This window comes from Panthera uncia, assembly GCF_023721935.1.
Source record: "Panthera uncia isolate 11264 chromosome A1 unlocalized genomic scaffold, Puncia_PCG_1.0 HiC_scaffold_17, whole genome shotgun sequence".
Lineage (NCBI taxonomy): Eukaryota > Metazoa > Chordata > Mammalia > Carnivora > Felidae > Panthera > Panthera uncia.
The window spans coordinates 47801707-47823198 of NW_026057577.1; the positions used below are offsets into that span (position 1 = coordinate 47801707).

Sequence of the window (21492 nt, forward strand, 5' to 3'; positions counted from 1 at the left end):
TAGGACTCATTGGCTGCTGTTTTTATAAACCACTGTGTCAGGCCTATCTCTTTGCAGTCCTTCACTGTCTTAAAATAGTTTTTGTTCTTGTTTTTTTTTGTTAAAAATTTTTAAAATTATTTTATTTTGTTTTTTATTTGAGAGAGAGAGAGAGACAGCCCATGAGCGGGGGTTTTAATGATTTTGTTTTTAAGTAATCTCTACACCCAACATAGGGCTCAAACTTACAACCCTCAGATGGAGACTCACATGCCTACTGACTGAACCAGCCAGGTGCCCCTTAAAATAGTTTTTAAATGAGAGGAGCACCTGGCTGTCTCATCTGTAGAGCATATGACTCTTGATCCTCGGGGTCATGAGTTCAAGCCCCACATTGGGCATAGTGCTCACTGGGGAAAAAAATTGGGTTGTCCTATTGGGGCACCTGGGTGGCTCAGTCAGTTAAGCGTCCAACTGTTGGTTTTGGCTCAGGTCATAACATCACAGTTCATGCGTTCGAGCCCCGTATCGGGTTCTGTGCTGACTGCACAGAGCCTGCTTACAATTCTCTCTCTCTCTCTCCCCCCCCCTCTCTTTCTGCCCCTCATCTGCTCACACACTCTCTCTCTCTCAAAATAAATAAATCAACTTAAAAAAATAGTTTTTAAATGAACATTACTTCTGCCTGCTGGTAGATGTAATTCCAATATAGGAAGTTTGACAAGAGCCTTTAACTATATTTTTAGTAACTGCACTTTATCTTCCTGTTACTAATATTGATGCCATTCCTAATCCAATAAAAATAGGTTAATTGATAGTAAGTATTAATCTTTGGCCATAACTGTCAATTTTTTAAAAAGCTATATTATTTCTTCCGTTTATATAAGTAACATATCCTTTGCAAAAATATCAGAAATGTAGAAAAGCATAAAGGATAAAAAAGATCACCCATGATACTTCTGCCAAAGACAACCATGGTTAACTGTGTAATATTTGTTTTTCTGGACTTTTTTTATTTTCATGCCAGAAACACGTGTACATGTGGCATCATGTTTTCCATAGTTGTTTTTAATATAATCTTGTTTGTAATATGCTTTTTAAAAAACTTTCCAAGTGAAATTGACTGATAACTCTTAAATGGAAAACTTGATTTTAGGGGTGTTCTTCCTTTTAATTTTCTCATATCAGAGAGTAGGATATAGAGGACGATAGATGTAAAGACTATAAATGTAGTTGAAAGGTAAAAAGTTCCCACCATTTTCAGCTCTAGGGTTTAGAAGATGTGAGGGCACTGACACCCAGGGACTCCACTTCCATTGCTGATGGGCATTATTTATACCTCTCATGAATTAATACTAAACAACAAAAACATACTGATTGACATTGCCTCGTAGCGGAAACCTCATAATGTGCAAGGAAACATTATACTCAATATTGAGATCATGAACTAAAATAATTACAAATTTTCCCCCTTTAAAAAGGAAGACGTGAGGGGTGTGTGGATGCATGCACGTTATTTTTTGTTTTGTTTTGTTTTGATATTTAGATTGTCTCAAGGGGAGAACTAATATCGTCATTAAAATTTTGATTATAACCAGCATTCTCATTTGGGAGTGGAGTTGTTAACTATTCCAGACTGCTGTCAAGACCTTATTTTAAGTAAGATGTTTTTCTTTTATGTGACACTTTATGAGGTTTTGCCAAAAATGACATCAAACATATAATTCATTTGAGTGCTGAGTTTCTTCCACATCTTGCAGCACTTAATCAAATTTGAAAAAGATAATCTCTTCACAACTTTAGAGTGTAAACCTGTGAATGTGTTGCATTAAAACTTACTTTAGACAGTTTAATCTGTGTGGTATTGGGTTGATTTTTTTTTTAACGATTAATGCAATATGCTGACAGTTTTGAGCGGCTATATTTTCAAAATTCTTCATATAAACTCCTGGCAGATGGTACAGATGCAGGTTTTAAGTATTTATAATTTTTCTTGCAAAAAACAGATAATCTCTAAATTATATTAAAAACTACATGAAAGAATTTGAAGTGCCAGAAAGGACAAAGAGAATAAAGAAGTTCTCAGAATGTGAAAAGATGTCAAAATGTTAAGAATCCTTAAGACTCTATTTTGATGTACAAAAGTAGTTTATATTGATTTTTTTAATGGTCTCACAGTATGCTTATTTAAAGCATGCTGCAGTATTTTTAAAATGTGAAAGTGGGCTAGCCTTAAGAAATGTCATGAGCATCAGAAACTCTGATCTTGAGTGAGGTCTATTTACAGTGAATACTTCTGTGCAGTCATCAGAGTTTTGGTCCTGAAAGGCACATCCAGCCCTACCTTTCCATCATATACATAGAGAGCCAAAGGCCAGCCAATAAAAGGGCTTACCCAAATCACACAGCAAACTCCTAAGTCCTCTGGCTGCCAGTCCAGTGCTGTTTCCACAACTCTGTTCTTCAATTTGATCCAACCTTGGGTAGATACAGTCTGTAAAATTTTAATTGGTATCTATTAAAATCTACTTTGGTTTTGGTGAGAATAATTGTTTCTAAAAGTCTTTCGTCAAACCTAGAGTCTTTTAAAGAACATATTATTGTCATGCTTGTGTCTTTTGAAAGACTAAACATGAAATTTTGCAATGACTGGCAAAAAATTTAAATATTATAGAAAATGTTAATTTCTGGTAACATGGCAGACTGAGTCCAAACTGATCCTCCCACTGAAAACAACTAAAAATGTTGTATATAGCATAAAAACATTTTCTCATATTATCCTGCGAACTCGCAAAACAAACAAACAAGAAACTAGCCAAATAAAATGAGAAATATCCAAACCAGGGGGGCACCTGTGGTGGTTCAGTCAGTTAAGCATCTGACTCTTGATTTTGGTTCAGGCCATGATCTCATGGTTCGTGAGATCCAGCCCTGCATTGGCCTCTGTGCTGACAGCTTAGAGCCTAGTTAGGATTCTCTCTCCCTCTCTCTCTTTCCCTTTGCTCTCAATAAATAAATAAATAAATAAATAAATAAACAAACAAACAAACAAACAAACTGAAAGAAAGAAAAGAAAAGAAAAAAGAAAAAGGAAGGAAAGAAAGAATAGAAAGGAAGGAAAGAGAAAAGAAAGAAAGAAAGAAAGAAAGAAAGAAAGAAAGAGCCACACCAGGGAATAAGTAAAGATGTGAATTAAGAGAATAAGTGGAGCACTAGATCTAGATCAAAGATCTAAAGATATTTGCTAAACTGACTGAACTAGAGAATTGTTTTTTGAGGTCTTACAAAGAGACAGTATAGAACCTAAGATCTTCTCAAGGTCTCTCAACTATCCCATATAGTTGGGAGCCCAAAGGTTCTTATCCTTAGTGGCAGGGAGAAATAAAAATAAGCAGAAGCATCTTATCCCCATCAAAGAAAGAACTACAAGGAAAACTGCCTATCTTGAATCATGGTGCTGAGCATTTGGGGACAAGAGCATTTCCTACGAACCATAAACACATGGCAGCTTTCTCATCAGTTTAGAGCCCCAATTCACCCTGCCTGGGTGGCGTTAAAATCCCCCAGCCAAGAATTTAGCTGGACACAGTCCTGGATCCTTAGTACTCCCAGAAGCCTGTTACAAACAAATATAAGTCCTTTCAGGAGAAGCCTGCTTTCATTCACTGTGCTCAAAGAAAATTCAAAATAAAATGAGTGGCTCTGAACGAAAACACACAGATTCAGAATACAAGTACCTGACAAAAAGCTAATAGAAAGAAGAGACAACAGAATCAGACTCACAAACTCTTCAGTTTTTATTTAGACCCTAAATGTTAAATAAGTGTATGTCATACAGGGGGCACCTGGCTGGCTCAGTCAGTGGCACATGCAGCTCTTGATTTCAGGGTTGTGAGTTTGAGCCCCTTGTTGGGTGTAGAGATTACTTAAAATCTTTAAAAAATAATAAGTATATATAATACATTTCAAGAAAAGTTTAAAAGTACTATATAGAACAAGCAGATTTTATTTTATTTTTTTAAGCTTTATTTAAGTAATCTTTCCACCCCATGTGGAGCTTGAACTCATGACCCCAAGATCAAGAGTTGCACTTTCCAGCTGAGCCAGCCAGGCACCCTGGAACAAGCAGATTTTAAAACTAACTGAGGGGGTACCTGGGTGGCTCAGTCAGTTAAGCATCTGATCTCAGCTCAGGTCATGATCTCCCAGTTCCCGAGTTCAAGCCCCGTGTCGGGCTCTGTTCTGACAGCTCAGAGCCTGGAGCCTGCTTCGGATTCTGTGTCTCCCTCTTTGTCTCTGCCTCTCCCCCACTCATGCTCTCTCTCCCTCTCTCTCTCTCTCAAAAATAAACATTAAAAAAATTTTTTTAAATAAATAAATAAATCTAACTTAGGAAATCTCCTAGAAATCAAAAGTATATAATAGTTGATATTTAGGTTTTGGGGCATCTAGGTGGCTCAGTTGCTTAAGCATTCGACTTGATTTCAGGTTAGGTCCTGATCTCACGGTTCATGAGGTTGAGCCCCACATTGGGCTCTGCACTGACAGCATGGAGTCTGCTTGGGATTCTCTCTCTCTCTGACCCTCTCCCACTCATTCACACATGTGTGCACTCTCTCTCTCTCTCTTCTGTCTCTCAAAATAAACATTTTAAATCCAATAGGTTTAATAGCAAATTAGACATAGCTAAAAAGAGTATTAGTAAACAGAAAGGTAAAATTGGAAAATTATATAGATTTCAGCCCAAAAAGAGACAGGAAACCTGGAAGAATAGAAAAAAAGATCTAATAAATCTAATCAAATTCTAGGAGGAATTCAAAGGACAAGTAGAGGCAATATTTGGAAGAGCTGATAGCTGAAATCTTCTGTAACTAATGAAAGTAATCAGTTTACAGGGTAAGGAAGTAAAATGAAGAAATCTACAAGAGGATAAATAAGAATAAATCCAGATCTACACACACCATGATAACATTCAGAGTAGTCAACACAAAGAGACCTCAAAAGCAGCCAGAGAGAAAAACATTACCTTTAAAAAAGCAAGAGCTGATTTCTCAACAGCAACAAGCACGGACATAAGACAGAATATTATCTGTAGTGTATTGAAGGAGAATTTTCTTCAGAGAAACTGAGAGACTTAGCTACCTGCATACTTTCAATAAAGGAAACTCTAAAGGGCATACTTCAGGCCAAAGATAGGCGAGCTTAGATGGAAGATCTGTACTGCAAACAGAAAGGAACATAGAAAGTAATAAATATATATCTAAAGAAATACTGAATGAGTAAAATAATAATGCCTTATTGAGTTAAAAATAAAGATAATAATTAAAATACATAACAGTGGGGCACCTCGTTGGCTCAGTCAGCTAAGCGTGTGACTTCAGCTTAGGTTATGATCTCAGGGCTCATGGGTTCAAGCCCTGCATCAGCCTCTGCTGACAGCTCAGAGCCTGGAGCCTGCTTCGGATTCTGTGTCTCCCTGTCTCTCTGTCCCTCCCCCACTCATGCTCTGTCTCTCTGTGTCTCTCTCTGTCTCTCTCTCTCAAAAATAATTTTAAAAAATACATTAAAAAAATAGCACATAAGTTTGGGAAACAGGTAAAAGGAGTTTGGAAAAGTATTCTTGTCTGGATTCTTGTTCTGGAAGAAAGTAGAGATACAAATTAAATTTAGACTGTAACACATTAAATATCCACATTGATAATTTAGGAAAACTACTAAGAGGACAGGAAAAGGTCATAACTTCCAAAATAGTAGAGAAAAATATGGAATTAGAGGGAAGCATATAACCTGAAAGGCAACAAGAAAGAAAAGAAAAAGACATGTAAACTGAACAGAATATTAAAAGCATCAGTGCAAAATAAGATAGATGAAATAAAATATAGATATATCAGTAATTATATTGAAATAACTGAAAAGTCCAACTCTTCACCTAAAAGACCAACACTATCAAACTGGATTGAAAAACACAAATTCAGTCATATCCTGCTTACATAAGAAATATCTTAAATATATTGGACAATCGCATCTTTAGGGCAAAATGTATTATTATGGTTAAAGAGGATCTCTTCTTAATAACAACATCTTCACTTTTCCAGGAAGATGTAACAGTCCTAAATATGAATGCACCTCGTAACACAGATCAAAATGTATGAACCAAATTGAAAGACTTATAAGAAGAAGTAAACAAGTCCTTCATAGTGGGAGATTTTAACCCATTTTTCTCAGTAAATAAGCTTATAAAAAAATAGATAGAGGGGTGCCTGGCTAGCTCAGTCAGTGGAGTATGTGACTCTTGATCTTGTGGTCATGAGTTCAAGCCCACATAGGGGGTAGAGATTACTTAAAAAACTAAAATATTTTAGGGGTGCCTGGGTGGCTCAGTTGGTTGAGTGTCTGACTTCTGCTCAGGTTATGATCTCATGCTTGTGAGTTCGAGCCCCCTGTCGGGCTCTGTGCTGACAGCTCAGAGCCTTGAGCCTGCTTTGGATTCTGTGTCTCCGGCTCTCTCTTGCCCCTCTCCCCCCACCAAATAAATAAACATAACAAAAAAAATTTTTTTAACTAAAATCTTTTTAAAAAATAATAAATTTTTAAATAATAAATTAATAAAAATATAGACAGTTTTGTGCTATATAATTAACATGCTTGATATCATGCACGTAAAACAGAGCGTTACCCTCAGTAGCTTCAGAATACACTTTTTTCTAGCACTCTTGAAATTTTTATGGAAAGTGGCCACATGGTGGGCCGTAAAGAAAGTTAGAAAAATTTCAAAGGATTGTTTTCAAATTGACTACCTGCTTCAACAAAATGCAGTTGTTAACAATAACAATTGATTTTAAAATTACTGATATTTGAATATACTGATGTGGCTATTATAATACAAGAAAATTACTGGAAACATTTCCCATGTAAAGAAGCTAAAAAAAAAAAAAAAAAAAAAAAAACAAGCAAAATTAACCCAATGAAGTTTAAAGAAGGTAATAATAAAGACAGAAATCAGTAAAATAGAAAACACTTGTTAGACTGAGGTTAGATTTAATTTTTGAGAACAAAAATTAAAACCAGTAATATAACTTTTTAGTCCCTTACACATAGTAGATACCCAGAAAATTGATTTGATTTTGTTGTATTGGACATTTGTCACTTGTTCTTTCCCAGATGTCCTTCCAATCCAGAGAAAGTAACTACTTGTTATGTACAAGGAGTGCCATAGGGAAGTTAATATTAATAGTGCTAGTTTTATTAGTCACAAAAAGTTGCTATTAAAAAGAGAGCAGTAGAGAGAAGCAGACAGACACGCAAAAATACAGTGTCTAAATAATATTTGGTATTATTTCTCTTCTGCAAAACAGCCCAGGGGTGAACCCTTAATGGTTGGCAGCACATTGAAAGACCGAGGTTTCTTTCATCTTATTTTTCTGCCATCTCCTAGGCTGTTTTCATTGTTCACATGATTGAATCTGGCCTTTCAGGAGGGAAGGGGAAGGAATAAGTACCAGACAAGTGGCTTCATCTTGAAGATGAAGATGACTCAAAAGTTGCACAGAGAAAAAAAAAAAGTTGCACAGAGCAGTTTTAGTCATATCGTAGCATCCTGAAATCATATGCCCATACCTAGCTGTAAGAAAGGCTAAACCACGTTTGAGTGGCCGACTGCCCAGCTAAAACTTAGTGTCAAGGGTGGGAAAGGTGGGGTTTGGTTCTACCACTAAAACGTAAAAGGGGAAAATGAATTTAGGGAGGAAATTAGCAGATGTTGTTACATAATATAAACAAAGGCTTAGGAAGAACCAAAAAGGCAGTAGTCCATTTGGTCAGGAAAAGCTTGACCAAGTATCTGAGCCAGGTTTTAAGAGATGAGTAAGATTTCACTGCAAAATAAATGAAGGGCAATAAGTAGAGCAATAGTTGGAAGACTGCCCTGCAAAGCAGGAATCATAACTGATTCATCTCCATATGCCTGGTACTTGCCACAGTGACTGGCAAAATAGAGGCATTCAACAAATAATTGCTGAAGGAATTAATGAAAGTAACTTTTGTTTAAATGGACGATATATAATGTATAAGGGGAAAAAGAAAATAAGAATGCAGACTCAAGATTATCTATTTTTCTGAGCATGAATTTATGGTCAAATGAAGAGCACATAGGAACATATAATGAAAAAAGTAATTTCAGATAATAAGGGCTATGAAAATAATATGCAAAAGGACAATCTGATACAGTGACTAGAGGACTACTTTAAATTGGGTAGATGTCAGAAAGGACCCAGTCAAAAGACAGACTTCACAAACAGTAATTAGAACACACACACAAAATATTTTTTAACAGCTTTATTGAACACTAACTTAAAGTGAACAATTTGATGTGTTTTGGCATTTGTATACATCTGTGAAACCTTCACCACAATCAAGACAGTGAACATATTCTTCAAGGTCCAACATGTTCTCATGCCCCTGAGTAATCCCATTTTCAATCCCCAGGCAATTACTGAAGTTCTTTCTATCACTATAAAGCAGTTTGTATTTTCTACAATTGTATTTAAATGGAATCATGTACAGTATGTTCCCTTTTTTTGTCTGGCTTCTTTCACTCAGCATAAGTATTCTGAGATTTATCCATGTGGCTGTGTTTATCAGTAACATTCCTTTTATTACTAAATAGTATTCCATGATATAGATACTCCTCAAGTTTTTGTATAGCCATATACTTTTCTCTTCGACAAAGATGTAGAACTGAAATGGCTAGGTCATATGATAGGTGTATGTTTAACTTTTTGAAAACTGCCATACTGTTCTCCAAACAGCTCATCCCATTTTACATTCCCACAAATAGTATATGAGATATCCTATCGCTCCATCCCCATTAACACTGGTGTAGTCACCCTTTAATTTTAGCCATTCTAATAGCTTGTAGTGTTATCTTGTGGTTTAATTTGCACTAATTAATAATGATGTTGAGCATCTTTTCATGTGCTTATTTGCCATCTGTATATATATTTTTGCTGAAGTATCTATTCAAATCTTTTGCCCATTTTTATTATGTGTTTTCTGCTATTGGACTTTGAGTTCTTTACATACACTGGATACAAGTCTTTTCAGATAGATGCTTTTGCAAATATTTTCTTCCAAATAGTCGCTTCTTTCTCGTCCTCATACCAGTGTCTTTTGAAAAACAAAATTTTTCCATTTGGATGAGGTCTAATTTGTTCACTTTTTTCATTTTTGGATTGAATTTTTGATGTTGTATCTAAAAAATCTTTGCCTAGCCCTAGGTCACAAAGATCTTACCCTATGTGTTCTTCTAGAAATTTTATGGTGTAAGATTTTACATTGATGTATATGATCCACTTTGAGTTACTTTTTGTATATAGTATGAAGTATGAATCAAAATATGGTTTAGTCATGAGTGCCTGAGGCAGTGAAGCAGTGTTAGGAGTCTTCTGATTTGGGTAAAGGTAGGGCAGGTAATTTGAACTAAAACAACTAGAAAAGCTAGACAAATATTTAAAATCTTTAAAAAAATTTTTTTTAACACATTGGAAAACTAATAAGAAAGTGAAGGAAGAATGTCAGGGCTAACAGCCAGTGAAGAATGGGGGAAATGGCAGAAACAACCAATAGAAATAATTTATGAAGGGACTCTAGAAATTGAAATTACCAGAAATACTCTTTAAAATAAATATACTTACTTTGTTCAAAAAGTCAAAGATAAAACTGAGTGACTACCCCTCTTAAGAAATTAGAAAAGAGAAAAGCAAATTAAACCCAAAGAAAGAAGAAAGAAATAATAAAAAATAAAAGCAGAAATTAGTGCAGTAGAAAACATGCATGTAAGTATAGCGATGACAGAGACAAATACATTCTTTTAAAAGATTAATCACATTGCCAAACTCTTCATTAACTTGGATAGGGAAAAAAAGGTGTAAATAATCAATAACAATTTAAAAAAAACATAATTATAGATCCCATGAACACTAAAATGTTTTCAAGACAATACAAACAAACTTATGCTACTAATAAATATTGCACCTTACTAAGACTAACCTAAGAAGAGGTAGGATTCTTAGAAGTAGAATGTTACTTCTAACTTAGAGAAATCAAATCCATAGTTTAAGACTCACAAATAACACCAATCTCACAGAAACTCTACCAGACAATAAAAACAGAATGCTTTACTGTTCTATTTATGAAGACTGTATAAGAAAACCTGGTAAAGACATTTCAAGAAAAGATAATTATAGGCCAAACTCCGTAAATTCTAAGCAAAATACTAGTTTATCAAGTGAAGCAATATTTTCAATGCATAATACATTCTTATAAAATTGGATATATTCCAGGCATGTAAATTTGGCTTAAGATTAAAAATCAACCGATGTAACTTACCACGTTAATAGAATCAAGGGAAAAACATTTTATCATTTTGATAGAAGGAGAAAGAGCATTTAATAAAATTCAACAAGTGTTCATGATTTTAGCAAAAAGTTCTAGCACACTAGAAATAGGACTGCTGTTAAAAGCGTACCTAAAACAACCTATAGCAAATATGCAGAATGGTATGATGATAAAATGCACATTATAATTTCTTTTATTCAACATCATTATAGTCATGAAGATTTACTGGAAAACTTAGCTGGTATAATAATAAAGAATCAGAGGTAAAAACACTTAGAAAAAAAGGAAGTGTAAAGATACTGACTTTCTCCAGATGGTTCTATAGTTTCAGTGCAGTTTTAATCAAAATCCAACAGGTTCTGTAGAACCTGATAAGCTGATTCTAAAATGTATAGGGAAGTCCAAGTGGCTAAGAGAGTCATAAGGGAGATCAAAATGGTGGCAAGCATATGTTATCTGATGTACATTTACATAATTAAGATGGTGTAGGGTTGGTACAATGAGTGACAGATATGTGAAGCCTGGAAAGTTGGTCCTGCAAAGCAATGAGGAAAGGAGAGTCTTTTTAGTGATGGTGCTTGAACTACTAGATTATTAATTTAAGGATAGACAAATACTTGAACCCTTACACCATACATAAAATCAATTCCAGATAGACTATAAATCTAAATGGGAAAAGCAAAAAATAAAACTTCTAGAATATAATTTAGGAGAATGTCCTTATGACCTTTCTGTAGATATTTAAGGATTGGGACACAAAAAGAACTAATTGTAAAGCAAATGTTTGCTAAATGTTACTATGTTAAAATTAAAAATGTTCTGTTCATTAAAGACACCCTGAAGTAAGTGAAAAGGCAAGCCATGGAATGGGAAAAGATATTTACAAGATAGCCAGAAGATCTAAGGAACTGTTATTAATCAAGGAGAAAGATAAATAACTCAAAGAAAAATGAGCAAAAGACTTCAATAGCCACTTAACAAAGGAAAATATCCAATGCCCAATAATCCTAAGAAAAATGTGCTCAACCTCATGTATGTTCAGGAAAATGTAAATTGAAGCCAATATTACACGCACTCTCCAGAAGAATGACAATATCTATTGTTACTAAGAATGTGGAACATTGGGACTCTGATCCTTTGGTGTTGAGAGTATAAGTTGATATAACCACTTTAGAAAACCATAGGCGTTTTTTGCTAAAGTTAAAAATACATATACTCTGAGACCCACTGATTCTACTCATTCTTTGGTACCTAGTCATCAGAAATGTATGCAATGTACAAGAATGTTCATGGTAGCATTATCTCTAACAGCCAAAACAAACAAACACAGCACAAATACCCATCAACAGTGGAATGATTAAAAAATGTAAACATATTCATATAACACTATATACCAATGAAAATTAATTACCGATAACTACACACAAAAGAAATATATATTAATTCATTTACATAAAATGAAAAAAAACATGCAGACTTAAGTAGTATTTGGTAAAGAAAAGAAAGGATGTGATTATCACAAAGGACATTTTGGTGGTTGCTTTTGTCCCAGAAGGAAGGGTTAGACAGTAGCTGGGATGGGCAGCAGGGGTACTTCTACAGGGCCAGCAGGGTTTTATTTCCTGACTTGGCTGTTTACTTTGTGATACATCATTGAGCTCTACATTTGAAATCTGTGCACTTTTTAGTATTTGCATTACATTTTACAATAAATGCAATATTAAAAACACACACACGGGGCGCCTGGGTGGCTCAGTAGGTTGAGCGTCCAATTTCAGCTCAGGTCATGATCTCACAGCCGGTGAGTTCGAGCCCCGCGTCAGGCTCTGTGCTGACAGCTCGGAGCCTGGAGCCTGCTTTGGATTCTGTGTGTGTCTCTCTCTCTGCCCCTAACCCACTCGCATTCTGTCTCTATCTCTCTCAAAAACAAATAAACATTATAAAACACACACACACACAAAGGCAAGAGGTCCTAATAAAGAATTAAAAACTCCTGTCCACTAGATACTTTTATCCTTTTGGTTTCCAACTATGTGTTATTTCCAAACTCTTCTTTTTTTTTTTTTTTTAATTTTTTTTTTTTAACGTTTTATTTATTTTTGAGACAGAGAGAGACACAGCATGAATGGGGGAGGGGCAGAGAGAGAGGGAGACACAGAATCGGAAGCAGGCTCCAGGTTCTGAGCCATCAGCCCAGAGCCCGACGCGGGGCTCGAACTCACAGACCGCAAGATCGTGACCGGAGCCGAAGTCGGACGTTTAACCGACTGAGCCACCCAGGCGCCCCTCCAAACTCTTCTTAACAGCCTTCTCCTGTCAGCCTACTAACCATCATCACCTGACTCAGTTTAATGACTGCGACAACAATAATAGCAACTACCATTTCAAAAATACATGTGCCAGCCTCTACACTACAAGATTTATTTATATTATTTAACTTCAGGGGGCATCTGGCTGGCTCAGTTGGTAGACCATGCAACTCTCAATCTCAGAGTAATAAGTTCAAGCCCCTTGTTGGGCATAGACTTTGACAGATGATAGATAGGTAGACAGATAATATAACTTCACACAGTGATTCTACATAGATAGGCATTACTGTCCCCATTTTATAGATGAGAAAACTGAGGCTCTGAGAGATTAGTTTTGTCCATTTCACACAATTTTGGAGTTAGAAGACTTTGAACATTTGGGTCTTTCCATTTTATCAACCTCCAGCAGAAAGTCTATGCACTTTTTACTTTTTGCCTGCTTTTCTGGAATGTTCTTGTAGGTTTTATTCTCACTTCTTCTCACTGATTGAGAAAATGCACAGCTCAAGGACCATTTTCTTTTTTTTTTTTTTTTTGAAAAGTTAAAAATTCCTTAATTTTTTATTCCTGGTACCACTACCACAATTTACAGGGCAATATACCTAATGTAATGAAAAGAAAAAGAAAAAGACAAAGCTACAACAGATAAAAGACCTGAGGAATGTACATCTAATTGACACTACATTGTATTAATCAATAGCTGCACTTTTTGCAAACTGTGGCTATGACAGTCCTGAACAAGAAGGGTTTCCTGTTTAAGCTGCAGTAACTTTTCTGACTATGGATCATCGTTCCTTCTGTGGCAGATTTTTACAGTTCCTCTAATGCATTTGGGACGACTGTCTCAAAGTAACCTGCAGCTTTCCTGACAACTCCTCGCTCTGTCTCCTGCTAAGAACTGTAGCCCTTTTCTTCTGAAAATTTTTAGAACCTTCTGCTACCATATCCACCACTTCCACCACCAGATCCATAACCACCACCATAGGGACTGCCCGAGCTTCTTCCACCAAAACTGTCCCCCTTCATGGGTCCATAATTTGATTGCTGTTGTCCACTATAATTTCCAAAATCATTATAGTTCCCACCACCACCATAGTTACCACCTCCAAAATTTCCTCCTTCATTGTAACCATCATATCCTCCACCACCGCCACCATATCCACCTCCTTGGTTTCCATATCCTGGTCCACCTCCACCATAGCCTCCTCTGCTACTATAACCAGGACCACCACCATAGTTGCCACCATCACCTCCAAATCCATTATATCCACCATCACCTCCTCCATAACTACCTCTGCTGCCACCACCTCCACCACCATAGCCTCCTCTTCCACCAAAGTTTCCACCACGGCCAAAGTTACCACCACCTCCAAAGTTTCCTCCACGACCCATAAAGTTGCCAGATCCACCTCCACGACCTCTTTGCGATCCAGCAGACTGCATTTCTTGTTTAGAAAGGGCCTTTTTCACTTCACAATTATGCCCATTAATAGTGTGGTATTTCTGAACAACAATTTTATCAACTGTATCATGATCATCAAAAGTTACAAAAGCAAATCCTCTCTTTTTTCCACTCTGCCTGTCCTCCATAACTTCTATGGTTTCAATCTTGCCATACTTTTCAAAGTAGTCTCTCAAATTATATTCTTCTGTATCTTCTTTAATACCACTGACAAAAATTTTCTTCACAGTTAGATGGGCACCAGGCTTTACAGAATCCTCTCTAGAAACAGCTCTCTTTGGTTCCACTACACGCCCATCAACCTTGTGTGGTCGAGCACACATTGCTGCATCCACCTCCTCCACACAAGAGTAAGTCACAAAACCAAAACCCCTGGAACGTTTTGTTTGGGGGTCTCTCATCACCACACAATCTGTAAGTGTGCCCCATTTTTCAAAATGTTCTCTTAAACTATCATCTGTAGTTTCAAAGCTCAAACCACCAATAAACAGTTTTCTCAACTGCTCTGGTTCCTTTGGATCATGGCCCTCCATTTTGAGACCGGACTCGCCTCTTCCAACTCGAGTTCAATATCAAGGACCATTTTCTTATACCTTTGGTTGCCCCTTCTATACAATATTCTAACAACCCAACTCAGATATGCCTGCTAAAGATTTTCCCTTTCAGCAATGAAATTGTATTTTATAGAGTAATTTTACAAGATTTTCCATGTTAGCTTAACTCTTTTCAAAAAATTTACTAAAGAAGCCAAGATATAAAATCAGAAGACTGCTATAATTCCTTTTGGTGGCAGATAACATTAGAGGATCCCAATTTTTGAAAACCAGTGAGGCGTCATGGTTAAAAGTATATATAGCCTTTGAAGTCAGACAAATCTAGGTTTGAGTCTTATCTCTTCCACTGATACCTATCTGCTCTTGGATAAACTATATAACATAGCTGTGTATTTCTGAAGGGTCTTGATCACAACCAACTAAAATTTAAGCCAAAGGATGGGATATTGAGATAGCACACAAAATGGAACATAGCTGAATGGCCAAGCTTCAAGATGAGTGAGAAGACCAGGGACCTTGGATGCAGGAGCTCCTGGACTCTTTCCAGGATCGATCATCAAACAACTCACCCTACGTTCTTTCTAGAGCACCCAGCTCCTAGGAGACAGACACTGACTGATTGATAATGTGTTACTGTGTCAACAGGGGCAGGATCTATTAGAAGAAGGGACCAAAAACACACTAGAGGCAAACAAAAACATATCTACAGTACTTGGCCTCTCCTAGCCTCAGTTTCCTTGGGTATATTCATTTGTTTATTGTAAGGTTTAAATATGTAAAATGTATATTATCTAAAATATATGGTAACTTTGGTGGCAACAGCATCACTTTGTACTGACCCAAAGCTCTGTGTTGAAAGATGATCTTCAGGTCTAGGATCTCAAGGGGTATTTTTGGAGAGTTAATAAGGATGTTCTCCCCATATTACCATGAGCTGGCTAAAGTTATAGTCAAAGCCTCAGTGTAGTTCTGAGGCTTATTGTTCTCATTCCTCTGGAAAGCTGGCTCTATTCCCTCAACCATATGGCTTGGTGCTGAGAGGTTGGTTTTGCAGTATTTTGTGATGTCCAGCTCTTTCCCTGAATTCCCTCTTCTTCCACCCATTTGCCCAATCAAAGTGCTACTCATCTTCTATAGTCTCCTTTATGTATAATGTGACTAAAGGAAACAACACTGGGGTACTACAATAACCTTTAGTCATTAGTTGGCATATTTCCTTGTCCAAGTAGGGTGTCTGGCAATAAGTTCTTTAAATGATTTATCACATTGACCTCAAATGCTTCAGAAAACTGAATTCTGTTAGTTTTGTCATGGAAGAACAGAAGCCCTTAATTTGAACTGATAGTTAATTTTTTGTGTCAGTTTTACTGGGCCACAGGGTGCCCAGATATTTGGTCAAACATTATTTTGGGTGTGTCTGTGAAGGTGTTTCTGGATGAGACTCACAGTTGAATCAGTAGACTGAGTAAAGTAGATTGCCCTCCCTAGTATAGATGGTTCTCATCCAAATAGTTCAAGGTTTAAATAGAATAAAAAGGCTGACCTTCTTGAGAAGGTAATAGAGAACTCCTCCTGCCTGATTGCCTTGAGCCAGTCTTTTCCTGCCTCCAGAATCAAACTGAAACATCAGCTCATCTTGGGTTTCAAACCTCTGGCTTTCAGACTAAAATTTAAACCCTCACTTCTGCTGTTTCTTAGACCTTCAGACTCATATTGGATCTCTAGCTTACCAACTGCAGATCCAGGACTTCTTAGAATTCATAATCTTGTGAGCCAATTCCCTACAATAAATCTCTTTCTACATATATATATATATATATATGCATCCTGTTGGTCCTCTTCTTCTGGAGAATCCTAATACGCCTGATAAATTCAAAACAAAACAAAACAAAAAACCATTTTTATGCTTTTCCAGTTGAGTGTTTGTTTTCTAGCATCCTAGTCTCAGTTCAAAAAGGAAAGGAAAGAGGGGAGGAGAAATCTTCTTTTAAAAAATACTGCTCCCTCAAAACATTTTATTTTTTTTTTTATTTTTTTTTTTAACGTTTATTTTATTTTTGAGACAGAGAGAGACAGAGCATGAACGGGGGAGGGTCAGAGAGAGGGAGAGGGAGACACAGAATCCGAAACAGGCTCCAGGCTCTGAGCTGTCAGCACAGTGCCCGACGTGGGGCTCGAACTCACGGACCGCGAGATCATGACCCAAGCCGAAGTCGGCCGCTTAACCGACCGAGCCACCCAGGCGCCCCAAAACATTTTAAATCACTAACAATTTAGTATCCTGGCCTGGATGTGCTTGACAGTTGGAAAACAGACCACTACCCACACAAAAAAGCCCTATAGAAAATGGAGTTCTTGGGGCTGCCTGGCTGGCTCAGTCGGTGAAGCATATGACTCTTGATCTCAGGGTTGTAAGGTCAAGTGCCACGTTGGGTGTAGAGATTACTTAAAAATAAATAAGTAAATAAAATCTGTTAAGAAAAAAGAAATGGAGTTCTTGACTTAGCAGATGATACTCCTTTTTTTTTTTTTTTTTTACCTTGAAGATATCTATATATCACTCTCATAAGATACAAAAATGAAAGAGAGACCACTTGGTATTAATACTGCTCTCAAATTTAACACGTGTAATGCAGTGTCTTACCTTGGATCTTTTCTGCTTGTCTCTTTATGGTTTCGGTTGTATCATGTTACTGCGATGTTCCACAGAATGTCTACCACAGTCCTGTGCACTTCTCTACCCACCCATCCCACCTCCATCCCTCAGTGGTTGCATGGTGAACATGAGCAGAGTCATTCTTCCAGGGTTTGTAAAGTCCTTTGGGATTATTGAGTATGAATGGTGTTATATAAATGTCAGATTGTTTCATAACAGTTCTTAAAACAATGAGATAATGTCTGTTAAAGGATTTTAAGTTCCATGGAGAAATGCAAGGCATAAAAACAAGTCATTTTTTATGTTATATCTATATATTTTTGCTGTACAATTTAAAACATTATATCCTTTAAAGATATAAATGCTTGAGTATGTCTGTGTCTGTGTGCATGTGCATATATATGTGTTTTTGTGTGTGTGTGTGTATGTGTACATGCACATTGCTGACTCTATAGCATTAAATAACCAGATTCTGTTGCCTCATTTTGTTATTTGGGTCCAATAAATTTGTCACCATAAATACTGCCAGAGTAAATTAGAAATCTAAAGTGATCTCTTTGAGGATTAAATACAGTCTTTATCTTTTAAGTTTTGTACTTGTACAATACTGAATTTTTTTCTTGAATACATTATGATTTACTGAGTTTTATAAAGACTTGAATGAAGTCACTTATTTAAAATAATTCCTGAATCCCTCTTTTTGAGCTCCAGGCCCACATTTTCAATTCCCTTTTAAAACATGTTTACTTAAAACTAATAGTGACCAAAATTAAGTGTATTTTCTTCCCCACAAAAATAAGCCCCGGACCTAATTTCCCTACTAGTACTGTTAATGGCACCTCTGTTTTTCCAATTAGCCAAGATAAAAAGATTCGTATCACCTTTGGTTTCTACTTCTTTACTTACCCCTCAGCCCTACCTCCATAAAACATCCCTCTGTTTATAGGTACAAATCATTTCCATTACTTCATCCATTGCTCTAGGTGTGTCTCTTACTACCTCTTCCTAAAATACTGAAGTTAATTCCTTTTGTTTTTCCTTGTCTCCGGTGTTTCCTAATGCCAGTTAGCCCTACACTTGTGAAGTTAAAACACAAAGACCTGGGTTTTAATCTTACCTTTGTTTTATACTGGTTGTTTCCCTCAGGAAATTTACTTGAACTCTCTGAATCTCAGCTTCTTTATCTTGAAAATAATTACCTGCTGGGTTAATTCACTGTGATAATTCACTACGATGATGTATTGTTCCAGTTTGTACTTTACTGGTTTCATTATGCAAGAATTATTCAAGCTGCTTTAAGGGGGATTCTTATAAACACAGTGGAGTCTCATGAATACTCAAAGGCAACAACCAGTGAGTAGCAATACAGCATGTGATCAGAAACTAAGGCTGTTCTCCTTCCAAAGCTATGTAATCTGCTTTTCCCTTTGTTTCTCTTCTTTTTCTAAGTCTGTCCTGTACTCTTCTTTCTGTGCACAGTCTTCTATTTTTATTCTCCGTTAGAAGTCTGTGTTGCACATGGTCTCAAATGACCACCCCAACTCTGAACATGCATATCCCTTTGCCTATCACCAACTGGTTCAGTCTCACCGTATTTGCAAAAACGGAATCTGACTGGCCCATCTCATATTTTGATTCGCTACACAAGTCATAGTATATCTCCTTATATGCCCCCCCTAACCCCAGCTTCTCAGGCTAAGAGAAGGAACCGCAGTTGTGAAAAAGAAAGATTCCAGTAGAAGCGGGTATAGACAAGCTAGTAATGATTGACATCTATAGAAATTTTATGTAAAGTACTTAGCCTAGTGCTCAGTGAGTAGTAATTATTATTTTCATAGACCAAAATAAACCAACCAAAGTCAAGCTCTCCCTCTCTGTCATTCTTAGATACATATACACATATATGTATGAAAACATAAAAAATAAAGAACCTGTAGTTAAGAGCATGGGCCTGGAGCCATCAGATATGAGTTAGAGCTATAAATCTGTTATTTTTTGTTTGTTTATTCATTTCTGAGAATGAAAGAGAGAGAGCATGAGCAAGCCGGGGAGGGGCAGGGAGAGAGGGAGACACAGAATCCAAAGCAGGCTCCAGGCTTCGAGCTGTCAGCATAGAGCCCGACGTGGGGCTCGAATGCGCAAACCTTGAGATTATGACTTGAGCTGAAGTTGGGTGCTTAACCAACTGAGCCACCCAGGTGCCCCTATAAATCTGTTGTTTAAAACCTATGTGATCTTAGACAAATTACTTACTTTCTCTATCCTATAGTTTCTTCATTTGTAAAATGAGAATGACATTTCCAGTTAGGAATCTTATGGTTTCAAATAGTTAATCAGGTTTATACTGAAAAATTTCCTTCGGGGCTATAGGTAGAACTGATTCCAGGCACAGCATTATCAGAGGCTAAAATAATGTCAAGTGGACCTAGATTTTCTCTTTATATCTCCATTTCTTGATTCTGCCTTTACCCCCATGCCCATACACACATCTCTGTTTGTGCCATTCAGGCTTTCCCCATGGGGTTGAATAGTCATAATAGCTACTCCTCACATCTTTCCACATTCTAATCCAGTGGACAAGGATACTTCCATTTGACAAAAATCTATTTCATTGTCACTGATGCTGTCATGTACCCATCCCTGCAACAATTACTGTAGCTATGGAATTAAAGGCTCTAACTGGCCAGTCCTGAGTAGTCACATGCCATTTCTCAAGCCAGAGATAGAGTTGGCACCACTAGAGTCACATGGACGCAGGAGTGCAGGGAGAAATGTGTCCACCACAATGGTAATACCAACCTCATATGATTGTCCAGAGGATCATCTTAAAGTAAGCAGAAACCTTTGACCTGTGCCCATCCTGTTCTCCAGCAAACTATATGCAGAATCCTCAAGATCTGCCGTAATACAGATGTTAAGTCCTTTCTTCCATTATTTCCTCAGATAGAGTCTTTATTCTCCCCAAACTGCCTTCATGATACACCCCCACTCTTTCTGGTCTGTGTCATGTTATTTATGCAATGCCATTGACCTGAACACCTTCTACCATTTTAGTCTATGGTATTTTTATCTTTTTTGTCCTATATCAAACACTGTACCTCCTATAGGGGCACCTGGGTGGCTCAGTCAGTTAAGCATCCTACTTCAGCTCAGGTCATGAATTCGAGCTTGTGAGTTCGAGCCCAGCGTCAGGCTCTGTGCAAACAGCTCAGAGCCTGGAGCCTGCTTCTGATTCTGTCTCCCTATCTCTCTGCTCCTCCCCTGTTCACGCTCTGTCTCTCCCTCTCTCTCAAAAATAAATAAACATTAAAAAAAATAAAAAATAAAAAAACCCCACTACCTCCTATAAACCTTTTCCAAACTTCCTTAGGCTATGTTTAAAATAGGTCATTGGGTTATTGATTCCTTTGACAGATGATTCCCCAATCTACATTTCTAGATACAAGCCTCAGATAGATTTGAAAATGCATTTCCCTGGATATCTTGGTGAATTTCTCATGCTACTCACCATCTTCTTCCTTATATTAATCCTCTATGTCAGTCTATATCATAAATTCTTAAGGCTCACAATAAATATGTATCTCCTTGAATTAAATACAATTTTACTTAAGACAAAATTTTAACCTTACCTTAACAAGGAATTTTATACTCTTGATTCTAGTATATTTTAGACATTTAACAATGTAAAACCAATGTATAATCAGTAATCCACAATGCTGATTCCACTATGACATAAAAACCTATTTTTCCCAGGCTTGCTTTTTCCTTATAAGCATTAGGATTCTATATTTGTTTTCCTGTTCACTAATCCATGTTTATTTATTGAGTGCCACTACATTCTAAGCATTATTCAAGATAGTGAGGATAAAACAGAACGAACTGATGAAGTGTCTGTTCTCATGGGCCTTACACTCCTGTTGAGAGTTGGGAATGGGGTGGGTAGAGACTGGCAGTAAAGAAGTAAATATACAATATTATGTGAGGTAATGCCAATTCTACCAGTTTTAAGTTGACAGAAAGGTTGTTTGCTTTTAATAGCGCAGTGTTTTAAGATTAGTGTTGCAAAGGAAATTACTTGAGGGCAGACTTTAAGCAAAGGAAGGGAAAGAATATATTATACTGCTTCCTTCCCATTGC

At 36.8% G+C, this 21492-nt stretch overlaps 2 protein-coding genes across 2 annotated transcripts in view; one reads left to right on the plus strand and one right to left on the minus strand.

Annotated features, from left to right (window-relative positions):
- The window catches only part of CWC27 (CWC27 spliceosome associated cyclophilin), a 201451-nt gene that overhangs the window by 102490 nt on the left and 77469 nt on the right, over positions 1-21492 (plus strand). The gene's annotated exons all lie outside the window — the stretch shown is intronic.
- Positions 13385-14735, minus strand: LOC125935685 (heterogeneous nuclear ribonucleoprotein A3-like). Its single transcript, XM_049649522.1, has one exon. The coding sequence runs from the start codon at positions 14676-14678 to the stop codon at positions 13608-13610; it is 1071 nt and encodes a 356-aa protein (XP_049505479.1). The 5' UTR covers positions 14679-14735; the 3' UTR covers positions 13385-13607.

Coding starts and splice junctions, on each gene's coding strand:
- LOC125935685 (XM_049649522.1), bottom strand. CDS start 14,678: ATGGAGGGCCATGATCCAAAGGAACCAGAGCAGTTGAGAAAACTGTTT.